Source organism: Hydra vulgaris, chromosome 12 (assembly GCF_038396675.1).
Source record: "Hydra vulgaris chromosome 12, alternate assembly HydraT2T_AEP".
Lineage (NCBI taxonomy): Eukaryota > Metazoa > Cnidaria > Hydrozoa > Anthoathecata > Hydridae > Hydra > Hydra vulgaris.
In genome coordinates this window covers 59,847,501-59,869,580 of record NC_088931.1, presented here as the reverse complement: position 1 = coordinate 59,869,580, position 22,080 = coordinate 59,847,501, and the positions used below count along the sequence as shown (strand labels likewise).

The following is a 22,080-nucleotide window of genomic DNA, read 5'->3' as shown; positions in this document are numbered from 1 at the left end:
TCAACATCACTGATTGCCGTGAGCAGTCGTGTGATAATGCTTCCAATATATCTGGGATCTACACTGGGTTGAAAACCCATTTGATGGAGTTAAACCCACTAGCTGAATATGTTCCATGCACCGGCCATTCTTTAAATCTGGTTGATATCGCAGCAGTTGAGTCTTGTGTGACAGTTGCATCTTTCTTTTGCTATCTTCAACAACTATATAACCAAGCGGTCTTCAACACACGCTGAGAAGTCTTGATATCAAAGTTGGAAAAAGTATAGGTTCTAAAAGTCTCTCCCTCCCTAAAATTGCTACAGGTCTAATAATGGACAGAAACACTTGTCAGCTCTAGCCGTTCTTCAAATTAAAAGTGTTCTAAAATATATTAGCGTAGAAGGTTTAATCAATCATTTCGTTAATTTTAAAATCCGTCTCAGGATATCAAAATAATTTATCAGCTTATGAATGTAAAAATGTGACTTAGATAAAAACTATGCTTTAAAAAGCATAAAATAGCACAACATTATTGGATGCATCCAACTCACTGCAAACTTTTGAAAAACAACCTATATAAAGTACCACTTTTTACAAAACTCGCGGTACTTTCGATGTTTTTCATTATTTGTTTAAACTAGTGTAGTAAAGACTTCGTTGCTAACGCTTGTCGACAAATTAAACAGTGAGTTCCAATGATATTTAGTGATGCATTTATTACCAAACGTTGAAATCCAAACCTACATCCTAAAATTGCTGAAGTACCCTCTGTAAAAACATTACAAACATCTCAATGGATGCCATGATTTTAAAAAAAGAACCAATTGTACCAAATACATTGTGTGCAGTAGTTTTGGTTTCAAGTGGTTTGCAAAAAAGAAACTCATCTTTAAATTTGCCTTCATTAATGTACCTCACGTAAACCAGTAACTAAGAGCATAGAAATTGGCGATTGTGCTTCTTCACTTTAAAACCCATGTCGTCGGCACTGAGGTGTACTACTAAAACTTTTTAAAACACCAATAAAATGTTTTGTGTAACATTTAATAAATTAATAAAAACATTTCTTAATTTTGGAATAAACGAGGCAAAGGATAAACTAGGCTGAACTTTAGTAATTTATTTTTACTTTTTATCAATAAAAAAAATTAAAAAATATATATTTTAGATATTTATTATCAATAAACACACTGTTAAACCATTATAAACACACAAAAAAATTTACTTAAACCTAACATTAACTAAAACAGATATTAGATAAGCCAGTAAAGCAAACTACAATTTTCGCAAAATTCAAAATCGCGTCACAAAGATGTTTTTAAGATCCGTCAAAGTTTGTTTATTTTATACTTCAGAGTTAGTCACCCTGAAACAGTTGTTCTAATTAAAGTTCATTAGATAATTTGCGTGGACGTTAACACATTTAAGGTTACGTAATCGCTTAGTAATAATATGAACAAAAATTTACACCAAAACATACTTGTTTCTTAACGTGCTAAAGGTACAGAAAATAAGTTTTTTACTTTAATTTGTATAAAAGGTTGAAATTTCATTAACTTAAGTTACTGATCATAAAAGTTAAGTTTTAAAAATAATTTTTATTTTTTCTATCTTTTTTTTTTTTTTTTTTATTCGAAGTTGAAAATGTTCATAGAAAAAAATATATAATTATTTTTAAGTTAGTGAATTTTTATACTTTTTTGCGGAAATACTTTTTTAAAAACAAACAAACTCGTAACTCGTTATTTTTTTTCCAGTGAAACTTGTTGTTTTTTTTAATTGTCGGTTACAAGCATACTCTAGAGACGACTTGAAATTTTTCCGATGTTTGCGGCTTGATGAACTTCCATCTGTTTTATACTTCCATGGTCTTACTATGGTATAGTAAGTTTACCTGTATCGCAGGCTGCAAATAATAAGTTTTAGTAATTCTTTCATAAAATTTCATACAATATAAAATAACTAGCTATAGTTATTTTATATTACACGTTTTTAAGTACACCATCTGGTTTAATATATTACTTACCAGGGGTGTGGGTCGTAAAAAAAAAAGTACCAACTCCGACTCCATTCGTTGAAATTTCCATAGTACGACTCCGACACCAACTCCGACTCCAAAGCTAAACGAATATGGACATATCTATAAACATGGTGACAATTAATAACTAATAGAAATGAACCAATATAATTTATTATTTTATTTATTTTTATTAATTCTTTTAATAATAAACAAAACTTTATAAAATAAAAAAATCTGAAGATTCTGAGTACAGAAAATAACCGTTCTACGGAGACTTGTGTCAGCGGCAAAGCCGTTGCGGTCAGAGCCGCCTCTTGAATAACTTCAGGGTATCTATGAATTACATTATACTGCTAAATTTGAAGAACCATCGAATTTCTCTACCTCTTTATATGAAATATATGAAAAATTCTTTGAAGGTTAAACATTTTGTACATGCACGTGCAATACCGAGAAGTTTTACTTTGAGTCGGAGCCGCGATTTTGTTTAGCGACTGCGATTCCGATCCGTAACAAATGTCGCGACTCCGACTCCACGACTCCGACTCCGACTTCACAGCCCTGTTTCTTGAAAAGAAACAAAATTAAATTTCAATTAATTTTTACTTAATAAAAAAAACTTTTGGTAAGTTTTTGCCTTTGTCTATTTAAAAAACCGAACTAATGCACTAAACTTGATTAAAAATAAAATAAAATAGTGGACTAAAGTTCAGTAATGAATAACTAAACTGTAATAATTATTACAGTTTAGTTATTCATCACTAGGTATATAACTAAACTATAGTAAATAAATAACTAAACTATAAAATCAAATTTAGTTATTTTTTTTAGTTATTTTTATATTTAAATATTATAGTATAATAATTAAATATAACAACTAACTTAATATTAAACTAAAATAACTAAATGGAATAACTAAAATCACTTAAATATAATAACTAAATAATTAATTTGTTTTTATAATTTTGTTGATTTTAATAAAGTTTAATTTAAAATCGACAAAATTATTGTTATTTAGTGACTAAATTATAATTTTGTTAATTTTAAATTAAAATTTATCAAAACCAGCTAAGTTTTTATAGTTACAGTTATAGTTTAGTGCATTAGTACATTAAAATTGTATTTTTTATCTGATGAAAGATTTTTTTTGTTAATGTTAATAAATAAATTGTTTTCAAGTGTTTTTTCTATTTTTTTATTTACTATATATTATACTTTTAAATATTTAGTTTAATAAATGTTGTAATTAATAGTAATTAAAACAGTATGGCAGATACAGATGTAGAGATGCTAGAACAAAGCTCATCTTCAACATCAGTTAAAGATAAAAAACGCTTTGAAGTTAAAAAGGTCAGTGTATTATGATTTTAATTTGTTAAGATATTACTATTTGTTATATGGCTTTTAAATTAATAAATGGATGTATCATATGATTAGACATTGTTTTTATTTTTTTATTACTTTTTTGCGGTCCATCAGGAACTCTTTATAAATGCTTTGTTTAAATTCTATTCAAAAATTTTGACCAGATTTTTAAAACTAAAAAATTAAAACATACAGTACAATGTAATATAATAAATGAAACAACTGCAAATCACAACAGCCTAATATAATTCATTGGTGATCATATATATTTAATTTAAAAAATTCGCAACTATTTATTTGAATTTTATTAAATATTCTCTTATAAATTAAATATAACCATCAATTAAATGCTTTTAACTCTCTAGCCCAGATATTAAAATTAAAAGATATACAAAATTAAAGACAGAGGTGTTTAAAAACTAACTCTAATAACATTAAAATAACTCTAATAACATATTGTCAGCTGAGAACCAAGTGGCTGTATGCCCACATTTAGTGTTTTTTCTATTTATTATCAATAAATATTTGTCAAACGGGGGAACTTGTGTCAACTAAGTCTGATCAATTAGTTCATGTCTAATTTAAAGCATTTAATTTTTTAAATAAATAAATTTTCAAAAATCTTTACATTACGCAAATAGCTTTAGTATAATTTTTAATTCAATAATTTTAAAATTACTGCTTATTTTTTTAAACCTTTAATAATTATTATTTTAACTTTGTTTTTTATTTATAATACTTGAATTACCTGGTGTTTAAATTAAATTATGTAAGTTTTGACTGTTATTATTTTCGTAGTCGTTAATTTATTGTTTTTTCAAATTTTTACCAATATAATAAACTGTCCCATTCTTGAAGAGTGTTTACTGTTTTTTATAAATGAGTGTGCAAAATTATTTCATTGAAGTTCAGCATATATTTAAAATATACATATGTATATACACATAAATAGATAAGATTAGGTTTAATAAGAATAAAACCAGTAATGTCAATTGACCCAGGCCATGTCACTATACATCTTAGATTTTGTTGATTTTTATACAGTTGAGAGTACTTAGTAAAATAAGAGTTCCTAGAAAATTTTAGTCTCTGGCTCCAAGATTCTAATAATATGATCATTTTACCTTTAGAAGATATTGGCCAAGCCCTTCTTGTCCCCTCAGAATTGCAATTTTTATTTAGAGGGTTCAAATTACAAAACTTTTTTTTTTACATAACATAAATTTTTTATATATCTGTTTTAATGCCCAAGAAAATTATGTGGCCTTGATGATATCAAAAAAAAAAAGTTATATATTCTATATTTATTGATCTTTTAGAAAACATAAGGATTTTGATTTGCAAGTGTATAGAGTTCTATAAACTGGGAACAGGGCATTTTTTTGTAGCAGACTATTGAGATTGAATTTTCTCTACCTTCCAGACTAGCTGTAGCTCTGGAACTTTTGGCATTTCTGAAGTGCTGTACTTTAAAAACTATTTCTTCAAAAGACAATTTGGTTTATACTTGCTCTGTTTTATTTAATTATTTACAAAATAAAATAGAAAAAAAATAAAATAAAATGTCAGTTGTTGTTACAGGTGCATCAATGATACAAATTGTGTTGTTAATTAAAACCCAACACTCATCTGCTTTAGACAGCCAGAAAAGTTTGTTAAAAGGACTGTGTGGGTTTATAAGCGTTGCCATAATATCTTTAGCAAATGACAAATTTTATTAATCTGCCATCATAATGAAAAGATTTCAATACTATAAATTTTATTCATCATACCAATCCAATAAAATGCATCGATACAGTATTTACACAGAATAAACTCACCAAATGTCAATGTATCAATGCTTATTAGTTTGAGAACTTTAAATACCATTAAAAAAAAGGCATGTTATGTTAACATCTTCACTTGTTATATTAACATCTTCACATTTAAAGCTTATAGTATCTATAGATTCTGGGTTAAAATGATGATGTACAAAATCATACAAATCCAATTTTACTGTTGCATTTAAATTGATTACATTGAAAACAAGAATAGTAATTAATATAATTAAAGCAACTTAAACACCATAGTACTGGAAAAAAGGTGATTGTTTTCTTTTTTATTGGTGTACTGTTTATGGCAGGAATTTTTTCTTTTTTTTTTTTACTGTTGGATTTTAGTTAAATAAACAACTTGCTGTTAACATTTTAGCATTAAAAAGTATTAACTCTTTTCAATTCAGAAAGTTTAAAATTTTACAATGTAAAGTTCTATTAAAATCATTATTTTAGATGAATGACTGTTTTTATTCTGTATACTTGCAAATCAAAGTTCTTATAAACATATGAACTTTCTTAAAGTGTTTTATAAAAGATCGTTGAATATAGAATGATCAAAGCCGAATGGAACAAACATTAACCAAAAAACTTTTTGAAGACAATTTTTTTTTTTTTACTATAAGCTATCTTTACTTTGTTAAAGTGGAAAAAAAAATTAAAAATTGGGGCATGGCCCCAGGTGCCCCGGCCTCATAGACCATCCGGTTGTTTGCCCTGGAAATAATTTTAACGCACGTTTATTAGGACTGCACAAAATTTTCAGAGCTCCAGTTTGTCTAGAAAATAGTGAAAAATCTATTGCAAGAATCCACTATAAAAAAGTGGGACACAAACCACCAACCTGGTGTCTTGGACCATGGAAACAACTTAAAATTTATCTTCCTTTAAATCGTAAAGACTCTAATAATCACATGCTTAGCCTGGGCTTTTACATTCGTAAAAATTCACCCATTTGTTGTGAAACTAGGTTTGACTCCACAGACTACTCTTTCGTGTGCTTTTGTTTTTGCACCACTTCACTCTATTGCCTTTCTCTTTGTTCTATATCGCTCTCCTTCATCTCAAGACTGCACTCTTTTTGATGTTATTTCTGATCGTATTGACCAAGCCCTTTCTCTTTATCCATCAGCCTATATTTTTGTTCTCAGTGACTTTATTGCTCATTATGCTGAATTACCTTCTCTACTCGACTTATGTCTTGTTTCTGATCCTAGTCAGTGCTCAGTTTCTCCCCATTCACCTTTAGGTTTTTCTGATCACAGTTTGATCTCTCTAAAACTAATATCTCATTCTTCTTTATCACCTGAATCCCCCTATTATCGTACCTCTTACAACTACCTTAAAGTTGACTGGGACACTTTCTGTGATTTTCTTCATAATGGTAGAAATCTTTCGTATTCCTGTTGACAAATGTCCTTCTTACATAACTTCGTGGATTCAGGCTAGCATGGAATCTTTTGTTCCCTCTCGACGATTACAGGTCAAGCCTCACTCTCCTCCATGTTTTTCCTCACATTGTGCTGATGCGATTGCCAATCGAAACTGTTACTTCCATATCTATCAGCAAAACAATTCTCCAGAAAACAGGCGTATTTATTACTACCAGAAGCCATTGTAAAAAGGTTTTGTCTAACGCCAAAGCCCGCTATTCTCAGGTCATGAAATCTCGCATCTCATCTCAAAAATTAGGCTCTCGTGACTTCTGGAAGTTCTTTAATAGTATCAATAATAAGGGCAAATCTTTAATTCCACCTCTCTTGTATGGTTCTGACTTTGTCACCTCACCTAAAGACAAAGCTGAATTGTTTGCTAAAAAAAAATTTCATCAATATCATCTCTTGATTCCACTAGTTGGGTTCTATCTGATATTGCCAAAAAACAAGTTGATCCATTGCTTGACATTCGTATCACTCCAGCGTCTGTATCTAAAGTGATTTCCTGCTTAGACTCTTCTACAGCTTGTGGCCCGGACAACATACCTGTTATTGTCTTGCAGAAGTGTTCTCCGAGAGAAATTCTGGAGAGCGAGGTTTTTGAATCTTTAATTAACAAACACTTAATCTCTCATCTTGAATCTAATAACTTACTTTCTGACCATCAATATGGATTTCGATCTTCTCGTTCTACAGCCGATTTGCTAACAGTAATAACCGATAGGTTTTATCCTGCATTAGATAAAGGTGGAGAAGTTTTGAAAGCTTTTGATAAAGTTTGGCATGCTGGTCTTCTCCATAAGCTTTCTTCTTATGGTGTATCTGGCAACATCTTTAAGATTATTGAATCCTTTCTAATCGTAGTATAAAAGTTGTCCTTGACAGACAGCACTCTTCTTCTTATTCTGTAACTTTAGGGGTTCCTCAAGGTTATATCCTTGGCCCTATACTCTTTTTAATTTACATTAACAATCTTCCAGATATTCTCACATCTAAAGTGGCATTGTTTGCTGATGATACTACCATTTATTCTTGTTGTGATAAGAAGCCAACACTCTCTTATTGCTTGGAGGGGACATTTGAGCTTGAAAAGGATCTCAATTCTGCTACAGCATGGGGCTCACAGTGGCTGGTGAACTTCGATACAGATAAAACTCAATTTTTTCAGCTAATCGTTATGTCAATAATTTAGATCTTCCTATATTTATGAACGGTAATGTACTCGATGAGTCATCCACTCTTTATCTTCTAGGATTAACTCTTACTTCTGATCTTTCTTGGAATCCATATATCAAATCAGTTGCAAAATTAGCATCTGCTAAGGTTGCATCTCCTTATCGAGCTCGACACTTTCTTACTTTGGACTCTATTCCCTGTCTCTATAAATCCCAAATCCGGCCTTATCTAGGGCGGATCTTCTGATGATGCCCTTTCTCTTTTAGACAAGGTGCAAAAATGAATTGTAAACATAGTTGGACCTACTCTTGTAGCCAACCTCCAACCATTATCACATCGTCATAATGTTGCTTCTCTTTCTCTTTTCTACAAATACTATAATGGGCACTGCTCTAAAGAGCTAGCATCTTTTGTGCCATCTACTAAAATTCATTCTCGTGTTACTTGTCATTCAATTAAGTGTCATCCTTTATCTGTGACTGTTCCTAAGTGCTCCAAAAACGCTTATTTGTCTAGTTTTTTTCCTCGAACATCAGCTCTTTGGAATTTGCTTCCTTGATCTTGCTTTCCTGATTCATATAATTTGCAATCCTTCAAGTCGTCCATCAATCGTTATCTTACTCTACAATCTTCATCTTTTCTCTTCCAGTTACTTTCAACTTTAATTAGTGGTTGCTTGTAGCCTTATTGGAAGCAAAGATGTTTAAAAAATAAATAAAACATGCACATTTATCAGGATTACAGAAATGTCAAAAGTTTCGAAGCTCCAGCTAGTCTGTAAGGTAGTGAAAAATTTATGACAATATTCCGCTATAAAAAAGTGAGGACCGTGCCCTGTTATTTAAATATGGAAATCTATATACTTGCAGATCAAAATCCTTATGTTTTCTGAAAGATCAATAAATATTAAATAATGTGTAAAAAAATTTTTTGATATCATCAATGTCACATGGGTTTCTTGAGCATTAAAATCATGTAGATAAAAAATTGTCTAAATTAATTTAAATTGATAAATACAGGTACTTAATAATAATTTTTTGCATTTCCAATCATTTGATTGGATTTGTCACCCCTGAAAATAGTCAGGCACAAATTTTGAAGTAAAAAGATCAAAGATTTATGTAAGTTGAAACCTCTAAATAAGCGTTACAATTCTGAGGTGACAAGAGAGCCTGGCCAATATCTACTAAAAGTAAAGCCTTATTGGATCTTCTTGAAGTAAGAGACTAAACAATTTTCAAGGAATTTTTATTTTACTAAATAATCTTAATTGTATAAAAATCAGCAAAATCTGAGATATATGGTGAAATTTTTAAAATTTTTTGGCTCAATAGGTAATTCCATGTCAATTTGACATGGAATTACAGCATACATAAATTTGATAAATGCAATTCAATAAAAATAAACAAAGTTTTCAAAGAAATAAACTTGATGAAAACTCTATCTAAAAAAACATGCAATATTGAATTAAAATTATTTCATAAAAAAAAATACAAATATCTAAGATGATAAAAACCTAAAAAACCTAGGTATACCCATAGCTAGTCTACGTAAACTCATCTGCAGTATTTCCTCTTTTTCCTAGGTTCATTTTAACTAAATAAATATTAATGTATGACAGTATTTTTAAATAATAATTTTTGTTCTATTTTTATTTTAAATATTTAACCAGACATTGTTCTCCAAACTATGATTTAATAAGACATCTCTGAGACATTTATCGGAGATCTTATAAAAAATTAAATTAACCCGTAAGTAGTCTGTTTTTAAGACTCAACCGTCGTGTATGATTGTGTAGATCTTCTTCAGATTGTTAGGGAAAATAGCTGATGCTACTGCATTATTTACTCTGTAAAAATACTTCTGATTATTAGATACTAAATCTACAACATTCTTCTCTAAATCAAAATTTGCTCTACAAGAGTATCATTCTGAAGAATGTATTTTATTGTAGTAAGAGATGTTGCTTTAGTCTTTTTTTCAATCTCTTCTACTTTCTAATTTTCGTACGTCTTCTTCCTTATTTTTTATGTTTCTCTTTATAGGCTTCCATTACTCTTTACTTTGATCTTTCTATTTTTTAATAATCTAGAACATGGTTTTCAAGTTGTTTTTTTATTGTTTTTTTTTTAACAAAAAAAAAAGAAAGAAAAGAGAGATCATATCTTTGAGCATCTTTTAAAGTTTGTAGTTTTGATTCTAATAGTATTTTTCCTGAACCGATTAGCTTTGTTGATTTAAATCTAAATTTATTACAAATTTTTTTGAACTATTTTTTATAACCCTAATTTTATATCAATAGCTGTGTGCTTTTATTTTATTCTGAAATTATTTTTCAGAATGAAATAAAAGCACAAACACACTGCTTGTGTTCTTATTTTGGCATAAATGAATAGACACTGAATTATGCCATTGATACATTTTTAAAAGTTACTAATAGCCCACTCTTATGGTAAAAAAAAAACTCTTTGTAGTTATAATTTAGGATAAGATTTTGGTTTGTGATCAAAGTTAAGGTACTTTGAGACTAATTTTATTTAGATTGATTTTAAGATGGTTTGTAAAGATGACAAAGAAAAAAATTTGTAAAGATTGACAAAGCATAAACATATTTATGATGAAATAGTTTTTTTTAAGCTTAAAACTACCTGAACAAACATTAAATTTCAAAATAAAGAGTATCCGTTTTTACTATATATTTCTGTCTATTTTTATTACCTATCTGAGTTTTGCTTGGTGGCAGCTTTATTTTTTTGTTTCAAAAAACAATTTTGAAACTGGATGCTGATGTAAATTTTTCCTATTAAGTTTTTATTTTTTTATTTTTTTCATTTTTATTTAATCTACTTAAAAGTATTTTTGCTTGTTTATTTGTTTATTTCTTAATTTTGTTTTTTTATTGTATGCTTTCATTTTTTTGAATTGTATTTTTAATAAATAAAATTTATTTATGATATGTAAATATATTTTAGTGGAATGCTGTTGCATTGTGGGCATGGGGTGAGTTAAAAGTTCTAAAGGTTTCCAATTGTTTTGTTTTTTTCAAATCTCAAAATTCTATGTATAATAAGAATTAAATTAATATTTTAGTCATTGCATTCATATTCAAATGACTTTAGATATTGTGGTTGATAACTGTGCCATTTGTAGAAATCATATTATGGACTTATGTAAGTGTTTTATAAAGTTGTTATTGATTTTAATTTTTGATTCACAAAGCTATGAAAATCCAGACAAAATTCAGTAAAAATAAAACACTTTTTTATGTAAATTCATAATTTATTTTTTGATAAAATGAAATATTAAAATTAGATATATAGATATTGATAGGTATTGAGAAGTGAAAATAAAATAAAAACTGAATATTTAAAATCTTTGTTTTTAAACTAGTGAGAGTTACATCAATTGCATATTTGTTTGTTATGCATGATACAATAAAAGAACATTACACATATTTTGAATTTGAGACCATTTTAGGTTTGAATGTTGAATTTTGATAATTGCAGAATTTGCTGAGAATAACTCTTAGTAGTTTCCATTAAAATAACAAGCCGTGTTTCCTTCATCCAACTGTACTTTATTACATGAAACAGAAATTGATAGCATCTTTTTTGTTTGTTTTTTCCAGATAATCTTAACTATGGTGTTAGATTTATCATTGTTATCGATAAAATAATAGTCCTATCAAAACTAATCTTTGTGCTACAATTGCAATAAATCTTTCTGATGGCTGTGCAGGACAATATAAAAACTTTAAACAATTTTAAAGTTTATGTCGCTACTCTGAATATGCTTGTTTGTTGCAATCAGTTCAATTTTTTGAATTTCTTTGCAAAGTCATTACTAATTGCTATTTGATCGAATAGGTGGCACTGTAAAATGGCCTGAAATTTACTGGTTTGGTATAGTTTTGGAAATGGATAAAGAGAATATGGATTTTATGCTAAAGTTAATTCAATTACATTATCCAAGTAGATCATACTACTTTTTTTAACAGATTTCTACATGGTGAAATGCAACCAATAACTAAAATTTGCACAATTTTTAGAAATAGTACCAAGTTATTAAACTATAATATGCTAAATAACATAGTTTAACAATTAGGTATTATTTCTCAATTATTTTTGTATAATTAGTAAAATATATTTCCAATGTTTTGTAATGTAAATTATATTTCCACTTTAAAAAAATGTTAGAATTTTCCTATGACATTTATGCATGGACGTATACTTTTTATGCTTTAAAAGACGACTAGAACTTAAGTTATTGGTAAAAAGTACTGCTACAAAATGCTACAAAAAGCTAAAAACTGCTACAAAATCTGTAAATGAGAATCTGAGAATAAAATGTGAATAAAAAACTTTTAATCTGAAAACAGAAATTTTCTGAGGAAATTTGACTCTGTATTATACATATAAACAAAGAAATTTTTTGTAAAATTGTAAATCATTAGATGGTTGAGCAGTTAAAATTAAAAAAAATGTAGAAAATTAAACTTTTTAAAAGTATTTTTTATGACTACCATAACCGTATGTAATTGTATGAAAGCTTTGCCTCACTCGTGCAACTTTTTGGCCAGCAGAAGAATTTTTTTTTGGCCGCGCATTTGGCCTTTGCTTGGCAAATAATACTACTGCAGCAGTTTTTTTTAGAAAAGTAATCTTATTGGTTAGTAAATATGTATTGAATGAGCCAGATACTGGATGAGTGTAATATTGTTTGTATAACATGTATGCAAGATGATCTTCAACAAAAAATGTGGGGCTAAACACAAGTTTTTATATTTACCAGATGTTGAGGTTATATATTTGGTGACCGCAGCTGCGCTTATGACCAACTTCCCATGCAAATATTTTTTTGATATGTAAACAATAAATGGTAAATAAACTGCGTAGTCTCCATTTGAATTATAGCAGTTATTTAATCTATAATTAAATTTTTTTTATCATTGTTAACAAGTTTCAATACTCTTCAGGGTCTTTGGTAGCGATTCTACCTTGTTTAATAGTTTTTTATTACTTGTTTCATTAGTTTTCCAAATATAAGTGGCATTGTTTAAGCGATTTTCTGTTCTTGTGTACTCCATGAATTCTGAGTACTAAGTTATCAGGTTTTCTTAAAACTAAGTTAATAGGCTTTTTTTTTTTTGACACTTTAAATAAAAATTTATCCTCTTCCATTACAAATTTTTTCACAGAAAGTACACTAGTACATTCATATTCTACTAGAAATATATATAATGGAAAGTTAAACGTACCATCTTACAAAACTTAGAAGTATGTTAAGCATTTTGTTGTCTACCAATGCGTTTGTGAATGGAGCAGAAGCCTTGTATTTGAATAAGTGTAAAAAATTTTAACTTAAATACCTTTTCTTCATCTTAAACAAAATCAATTAAAAAGTATTTTATTCTAACTTCTTGACATTATTATTAAAATATTCTCTTATTTTTTTTATTGTTATTAACACAATTATTATCCCTACTATTTTGTTTGTTTCTTTTTTTCTTTTTTTTTAATTATTATAATCTTCAAATTGTGATTTATATATGTGCTTATTATTACTTATGTTATATTTAAAAATTGATGTCACTTCTTTGATCAGACTGTATAAGTGACACCATCCTTATAAATCATTAACTTTATTATTATTATTAATAATATTATGTTTATTACTATCACTTTAATATTTTCCATTTTAATTATGTTATTATATTATTTTTTTATTCATTGTTATTATTGTAAACTAAAACTTATTACTACTATGACTATCACTACTTTTATTTTATTACATATATTGTTATTGTTATTATTAACTATTGTTAAAATGGTTTATTGAAAATTAGTAGCTTGTTGTTGTTGTTGTTGTTGTTAAACTTTTTGTTCTAAACCTTATGATACTTTGTTTGGCAATTTTAGGTATTGAGTGTCAAGCTAACCAAGCATCAGCTACCAGTGAAGATTGTACAGTTGCTTGGGGTGTTTGTAATGTACAGAAGTTATATATTGCTTATACTTTTTATATTAACTATAAAAATATTAAATATTAAACAATAGTTAAATGTTTAGTATTTTATAGAAAAAAATATTTAATAATTTAACGCTTTATTTTGGGTCTTATAAATAATTAATTTTGCAAACTTAATTTAAAAGGATCTTATATCAAAATTTAGAAAATTGTAACAAAAAGAAAAGCAATATTGAAAATCAATTTTGATTAAGTCTGTTATGTTATCATTGTTTTTTAGCACGCCTTCCATTTTCATTGTATTTCAAGATGGTTAAAAACACGGCAAGTGTGTCCCTTAGATAACAGAGAGTGGGAATTACAAAAGTACACATTACTATTTTTGATACTTTGTCTGTTTCAATGTGTTTGCTGTAATATAACTTATGTAAAATTAAATACAATATATATATATATTATATATATATATATAATATATTTTTTTTTTTATTTCAGAAAGTGTTTATAAAAAAAATAAAAACGTTATTTTTTTTTCTTTTCGAGTTTTCAAATTATTTCTATTCTATTAAAAGGTTGAGCAATCTTCATTTATTTGTTTTGTTATAGTGACCTATCAATTGAGTTTCTGATAAACTTTCAAAATAATCATTTAAAAAAATCTTGTTTTGTTTATTATATATAAAATAAATCTACTATGATTTGGGAGCATATATTTTTACTATTAATATTAATATTGCAGATGGATTGAGTTGCGGTTTGTAGGATTTTTTTAATCAAAGTTTTATGCTTTCAATACCGGCTTACGGATCCGAACTCGATGCACAATAAAGCATTCGTAAAGAATATACTGAAATCTAACTTTTGAAACTTACTACTGAAGAGAAATATACTGTTGTCACGCTACATCATTATTATTACATCATTGCTTTTTCTCATTCAGATCCTTACTAAAAATTTAAATACATCTCTAATTAAATTATTTTATGTGTTTAAATTAAATTATTTTATGTGTTTTATAGGACACTCTGAATATTTTGATTAGTTAACATCAATGTTTTTTTGTTTTTTTGTTTAGGTATGGTCGATAGCGTATTTTTTTTGATTCAATACGGAATGAACGTTTTATTATCCTCCTACAGTTGCATCAATATTGTATTTTCTTGTAACTTATTATCAGTTAAAGTTATTTTTAGTCATTAAAGTTTAAAACAACGTTTTAAACTTCAAAAATATGACGCTGTTTCGGTATTAAAAAACGTTTTTGATTTGTGTCAGTAGTATAGAAAAGTAGAAGAAAGATGTTAGAAAAAATAGTGGTGTGCTTTACGATTTGTTTTTCATAGTTTTTAAAACATAAATGTTAGAGTTAATGTTTTTTTTTCTCTTCAAAAGAAATTGTTAAAATGCGACTTCCAACAATTTCAAATGACTTGAAAACGGTTGTGTATTACTTATTCAAATACTAAAGCAGTCGCACACACAGCAATTAGCTTATTTATTTTTTTATCCTCAATTTCAGCTTGACATCTTTGGCGTTGAGACAGTGTTCACAGGTGTTTTTTTTTTTTTCACTTAAGAAAATTGGTCTTCTACCGTCGTATGAGCCTAAAGTTTATTTTATTGTTAATGTGTTTATGAATTTTTTGTTTTAGGTGCCCTTAAAAGACCTAACGGTCTTGTCATAAAGCACCACGGAAGAGTCTCTAATATATATATATATATATATATATATATATATATATATATATATATATATATATATATATATATATATATATACATATATATATATACATATATATATATATATATACATATATATATATATACATATATATATATACATATATATATATATATATATATATATATATATATATATATATATATATTTATATATACATACAGCGGTGGCCAAAAATTAAACACCATTCATTTTTTAGTTGGTTTCTCAATCTTTAAATTAAAATTAAGAAGATTCTAATTGACATATTAAATTTTTTTTTTAATATCTTGTTAAATAAAACATACGGATTAAAGTGGTATAATTTTTTTCTCTAATTTTTTAATCTAATTCTAATTAAATAGCGTTTAACTTATTAAAAAACTGATGAGTACTTATAAATCTTTTTTAAATAAATTGGACAAAATTTAACGACCAAATCTTTAATTTGCACGTATTAAAAGTAATAATCCATTATTTTTTTTAACTGTCTTAGTTGCTTATTACGTTGGCTATAAAATAAAATGTCGAAACCTGAGTTTCGATATCAAATAAACATTTATTTTTTGAATTGCAATAAGGATATAAAAATATTGCAAAAATGCGTGCAAAGATCGAAGAAAAAGATAGATACGCGGCTCTTGTGTTAAAAGAAGAAGGCTATAGCATCAGACAAATAGCAGAAAAGCTCGGAAGGTCTCACTCTTGCATTATTAACATAATTCAACGATACAAAGAGACCCGGTCAATTAATGATCGTCCTAGGACTGGACGCAATAAAATTTCAAATGACCGTGATGTTCGCTCGTTAGTGAGATTAATCAAAGAAAACAGACAAGCATCACCTACAGACTTGTCTACAAAATGGACACTGTCAAATGGTTTGAAAGCAAGCCCTAGAACTGTGCGAAGGGTCCTCCACAGTTTAAATTATTTATGGCGTGCTGCTGCAAAAAAACCACGCTTAAATAAAAAACAAAAATTTGCCAGGAAAGAGTGGTGCAAACTACATAAAAATTGGTCAACAGATCAGTGGAGCCGTGTGGTCTTTAGTGATGAAATGAACGTTGAGGTAGACAACAGAAAAGGTCACGTAATGTTGCGTAGACTTCCAAGCGAACGGTTCGATGAATCATGCATTTTAAAACGAACAAAACAAGGCAGTGGTTCGATAGGCATTTGAGCCTGTATGAGTGCCTGTGGAGTTTTGGAAAACTCGCTTATTCCTAGCATTGATTTATGGCAGTTGCAAGATGGATATATTTTTCAGCAAGATAATGCGCCGTGTCATAAAGCGCATGTTGTTAGCGACTGGTTCAATTCTAATAAAATTCAAGTGCTTCCATGGCCTGCCAATAGTCCAGACTTGAATCCAATAGAGAATTTATGGTCGTGGCTTGATCACAAGCTTGGTAAAGAACAACTTCACAATTTGGAAGATTTGAAATCTTTTATCTCTCATCATTTGAAAAATGTGCCTGATGAAGTAATCAAAACTTTAATGAATTCAATGCCAGAACGAGTACAAGAGTGCTTGAAAACAAATGGAGGAACAATACGTTTTTAAATTATTTTTTTATTGCTTTTTGAAATATTTTTGAAACTGGTCTTAAAATTTTGTCCAACTTTTTTTCCCATATATATTTTTTACTAGTCACTTTTTTAATTTTTTAACATTATTTTGTAAAAAAATTATAAATTCTTTTATAATAAATATAAAATACTATAAAAATTCTTTCTAAAAATGTTTTTCTCTTTTTGATACTTTTTTCCAAAATAAAATTATACTAAGGTTGAAAATACATTTTGAAAAAAAATGAGTGGTCTTTAATTTTGGCCACTGCTGTATATATATATATATATATATATATATATATATATATATATATATATATATATATATATATATATATATATATATATATATATACACACATACATATACATACATACATACATGCATACATACATACATACATACATACATACATACATACATACATACATATATATATGTGTATATATATATATATATATATATATATATATATATATATATATATATATATATATATATTCCTAGATCGACCTAAAGGTGACTATTTGCGGTAAAAATACCACACTTAAGGCGACTTTTTTGTTACGGTGACATTTCTTGGTCTCCTTAACGTTTCTTAGCCAGATTCTACATTCGTTAAATAGATTTTTAAAGATTACAATTTATCATAATAAATGTTAATGTTAAAAGAGTTGCCATTTAAATTTTCTCTTAAAAATAATGTTTTTTTCTCAAGTTATGAGCAATGTAAATTCGGGGTTGTATATCTTGAAAAGTTTTTTATGCAAATAAAAGCTGCGTTTCGGCTACACTCTCCTTAAAGGTAGTTTTTCAATGTCTAAACGCGTAAGTAATTGAGTTATTATTGTTTCTATTAACAACTTAAGCTTCTATAATACCCTAAAACAGTTAATTTTAGATTAGAAACTGAGTCAGAGGTTTGTTTTTAAAAAATATACATGTTCAAAAAGCGAAGAAATTCGCTTAACGACGATAATCAAATCGCAGCGAGAATTGTATCTAAGTGCGCTATCACATGGCCGATCAAATGAAAGATAAGATCTTTTGTGAGTATAAATGCTTAATCAATCAATCAATATCAATAATTTATTTCTGAAATAAGATTTTACATTCAAGGATGTTTACAAATAGTAAATTTACTAATATAAAGTAAACACCTGCTAATGTCAGGGTTATATCTAATTCAAATAAATATAATGCTAATTTTCATAATATATAATAAAAATAATAAACTTTATAACATAAAAATAACGGTGTTAATAATAACTTTATAACATAAAAATAACAGTGTTAATAATACTACTAATAATAATAACAATAACAACAATAATAACAACAACAATAATAATAATAATTATAATATCAATAATAATAATAGTAGTATTAACAATAATAATAATAATAACAATATTAATATTAGTAGTAATAGTTAAAAGTAGTTAATAATAGTAATGTAAATGTTTATAAAAATAACAATAAGCAATAGTAATGACAACAAAATATATAATAGAAATTAAAAAAAAAAAAAAAAATACTAAAGACAACAAAAATTGATTATAGAAATTATAAACATTAACTATATTTTTTTATTAAAAAGTAGAATAATCTAGTTTTAAAGGTTGAGAATGAATTGAGAGCTTTTAGTTCATAATTAAGGTTGTTCTAAGTTTTAATGCTTTGATATTTTATAGATTTATGCCCGTATTTATGAGAGCAGTGTTTAGAGACAGACATGTTTAAATTACTATGAATAATTACTTAATATGAATTTATAGTTTTAATATTCATTATTACCATTCATACTGAAATCGATTTAAAGTACAGTCGTCCCCCGGTTAACGAACCCCCCTGTTAGCGAACTTTCGGTTAACGAACCGAAAGTTTGCCCAAAATCCTCCCCCGGTTAACGAACCGGAACTCGGTTAACGAACCGGGACCGCCAAATTTTGACAAGCATTTTTCAAGTTCAATTCTCAATTTTTTGGTAAAAATTTGACAAGCAATTTTCTTGTTGAATTTTCATTTTTTGATAAGCAATGTTCATGTTCAATTTTTAGTTTTTTCTAAAACTTTGACAAGCAATTTTCATGCACAATTTCAATTTGTTTCAATTTTTAAAAGTGCATAAATCTCAGGTTTCAATCATTTCACCTTTGCCTATTTTATTTATCAAGTTGGACAATTTTTTGAATTTTTTCCCCCATTATTTCGGCAAAATCCACCAATTAAAAATTTTTTAATGGCGGCCTATGGGAAAACGCGTTTCGGTTAACGAACTTTTCGGATAACGCACTAGTTCGTACTCCGAATTAAGTTCGTTAACCGGGGGACGACTGTATACGAAACTTATACAGTAATATTTTGTGTCTGATATTTCATGTCAAGCACATCAACATTATGTTAAGGTTCAAAAATGTCCACCTGTAAATGTAATTTTTTTTATAATTTGAAAATAATTTGTTTATTATTAGGCTATTTATGTTATTTCACAAAATTTTATTTGATTGAGTGACAGATAATTAAATAAGAAAAAAAAAAAAATTAGGTATTTAAATATATTTTGTTTGATTTATTCATTGATCTTAAAGTTATAAATAAGTTATTTAATCTAGTGCGTAAAAGAGAAAAATGTCAACCAGAAAATGTTGCAAAGTACTATATTCAAAGAAAAATTGATCAAGAAGGTTTTCTCAAAGTTAAAATTAATGACTCTATAGGTAAAAATAGTTTTAAAATTATGTTTTAACATCATTGTCTCTACTTTTTTGACTTGTTATTATATATGTTATAATGGCTTGTTGTTAACTTTATAATGGCTTGTTGTTAACTTTAATGGTTGAGTTTTTATAATGGTACTTGTTGAACACGAGTTGACTTTTTATAATGGCACGTTATCTTTTTAAATAATACTTGAGCAAACTTTTTTAGTAATGCTATATTTATATTATTAAATATATCATAAATAAATAAATTATTTACTATAATGTGCACCTAATGTTTTACTATTGGAGTCAGAGTCGTGATTTTGTATAGCGATTCCGACTCCACTAAAAATGTTACAACTCTGACTCTGACTCCGCAGCCCTGGTATATATTATAAGCAGTCAATCATTAAACCTTGAGGATCTTTTAGGTAAATTATAAACCTGTTTTAAAACTTACCTCGTGGGTTTTTTTCCAATTAACTCAAATAGGAATGTCAAAAGAAAATCGAGACAAAGCCTTTACTTATCCATTTATTGTTATTTATTATTTTTTTTGACTTCAGTCTTTAATTTCAGCTGTCTTAAAACTCTTCTATTTGGATGAAATATATTATAACAGTTACTTTAAAAAATTTAAATGACGCCTCAAGATTTAGTTTCTTGTATATATATACAAGTTACTAAATATTGTTTTAAATTTCACATTAGGATTCTTTAGATATAAAATAAAACATCTGTAGATAAATCTACATGATGACTTAAGGTTTGATTTATTCTTTCTTTATATATATTGTTTTAAAAGTCACCTCGAGTTTCTTTTGTTTGAGTTTTAGGGGTCGTCCAAAAAGAACATACGCTTTTTTTTGTCAATCCCCCCCCCCCCTCCCTTCCTCCTGCATTTTGCAATATGCTTTTTTAAGTACCCACCACCTCCCTAAAAGTACCTACGCTTTTAACCTATTTATCTAACATTTTATGATATTTTTTTAAATTTAGAGTCTCCTTTCATATATAATCAACCCACTGCCCTCCCATCTCATATACACCATCTGCGGACCCCCTCTTCCCCTCCGAGCTTATGTACTTTATGGATGATCACTTACTATTAAAATGTCAATTAAAAAATCTAGAGGTTACCTTAAAGGTTAAAATCTATGTCACCTTAAGTTTTCTTTTATTGTTCCTTGTTATATATTGTTTTAAATTTTACATTAAGCTTTTTAGTTATAAAATAAAGTATTTTGAAAAAAATCTAGATGACGCTTTAAGGTTAAGTTTGTTTTTTCGTTTTTATATATGTTTTAAAAATTACCTCTCAGTTCTTTTGTTTTACTGAGCTTTACTATAAAAATATATAATAGAAAAAATCTATAAGTTGCCTTAAGGTTTGTTTTATTCTTGCTTTTCATGTTATTTTTTTTTTGTTTAGCTGAATTATATTTTAAAATATCTTAAAAAAGTCTATGTCGCCTTAAGGTTTGCTTAATTGTTCCTTTTTATATATTGTGAATAGTTTTTTATTTTTTTTTACTTAGTTTTAAAAGTCACTTGAAGGGTTTTTTTTTATGGCTGAATTATATTTTAAAAATTTTCTCAAAAACTTACTTTTCTTTAAGATTTGTTGAATTGCTCCTTGTTATTTATTTTAAATAGTTATTTTTTACTTAGTTTTAGAAGTCACCTTAAGGTTTTTATGTTTGGCTGAATTATATTTTAAAAAATCTTCAAAAAGTTTATATGTGGCCTTAAAGTTTGCTTAATTGTTTCTTGTTATTGAGAAAAAATTGTTCCTTATCATATATTGTGAATAGTTTTTTTTTTTTTTTTTACATAGTTTTAAAAGTCACCTTAAGGTTTTTTTGTATGGCTGAATTATACTTTAAAAATATTCTCAAAAAGTCTATATGTTGTTTAAAGGTGTTGTTAGATTGATCCTTGTTATTTATTTTAAATAATTATTTTTTAGTTAGTTTTAAAAGTCGCCTTAAAGTTTTTATGTTTGGCTGAATTATCTTTTAAAATATCTTCAAAAAGTCTATATGTTGCCTTGAAGTTTGCTTAATTGTTTCTTGTTATATATTGTGAAAAAATTATTTTGCTAGTTTTAAAAGTCAACCTAAGTTTTTTTTTGTTTGGTTGAATATTATTTTTTAATTTTTAAAAAAAGTCTATATTTCACTCTAAGGTTTGCTTAGTTGTTCCTCGTTATATATTGTGAATAGTTTTTTGTTTTTTTTACACACAGTTTTAAAAGTCATCTTAAGGTTTTTTTGTATGGCTGAATTATATTTTAAAAATATTCTCAAAAAGTCT

At 27.3% G+C, this 22,080-nt stretch overlaps 1 protein-coding gene and 1 long non-coding RNA gene across 3 annotated transcripts in view; both read left to right on the top strand.

Annotated features, from left to right (window-relative positions):
* Positions 1-2,510: 2,510 nt before the first annotated feature.
* LOC100204043 (RING-box protein 1) lies at positions 2,511-15,130 on the top strand. The gene is made up of 7 exons (XM_065813930.1): positions 2,511-2,627; positions 3,256-3,352; positions 10,766-10,793; positions 10,913-10,963; positions 13,712-13,782; positions 14,041-14,126; positions 14,836-15,130. The coding sequence occupies exons 2-7, from the start codon at positions 3,269-3,271 to the stop codon at positions 14,846-14,848; spliced, it is 333 nt and encodes a 110-aa protein (XP_065670002.1). The 5' UTR covers positions 2,511-2,627; positions 3,256-3,268; the 3' UTR covers positions 14,849-15,130.
* A 2,477-nt stretch (positions 15,131-17,607) lies between these two features.
* Positions 17,608-22,080, top strand: part of LOC136088885 (uncharacterized) — a 13,123-nt gene continuing 8,650 nt past the window's right edge. Inside the window, exons 1-3 of one of the 2 annotated variants that reach the window (XR_010642589.1) lie at positions 17,608-17,864; positions 17,961-18,108; positions 19,675-19,779. This is a non-coding gene — a long non-coding RNA (uncharacterized LOC136088885). Of the gene's footprint in view, positions 17,865-17,960; positions 18,109-19,370; positions 19,492-19,674; positions 19,780-22,080 lie in introns of those variants that run through there. The other variant, XR_010642590.1, reaches the window with a different exon arrangement.

Bases quoted from the DNA above. Each gene is read 5' to 3' on its own strand.
- LOC100204043 (XM_065813930.1), top strand. From the start codon at position 3,269: ATGGCAGATACAGATGTAGAGATGCTAGAACAAAGCTCATCTTCAACA. The intron at 3,353-10,765 runs GTCAGTGTATTA...AATATATTTTAG, and splicing joins AACGCTTTGAAGTTAAAAAG to TGGAATGCTGTTGCATTGTG. The intron at 10,794-10,912 runs GTGAGTTAAAAG...AAATGACTTTAG, and splicing joins TGTTGCATTGTGGGCATGGG to ATATTGTGGTTGATAACTGT.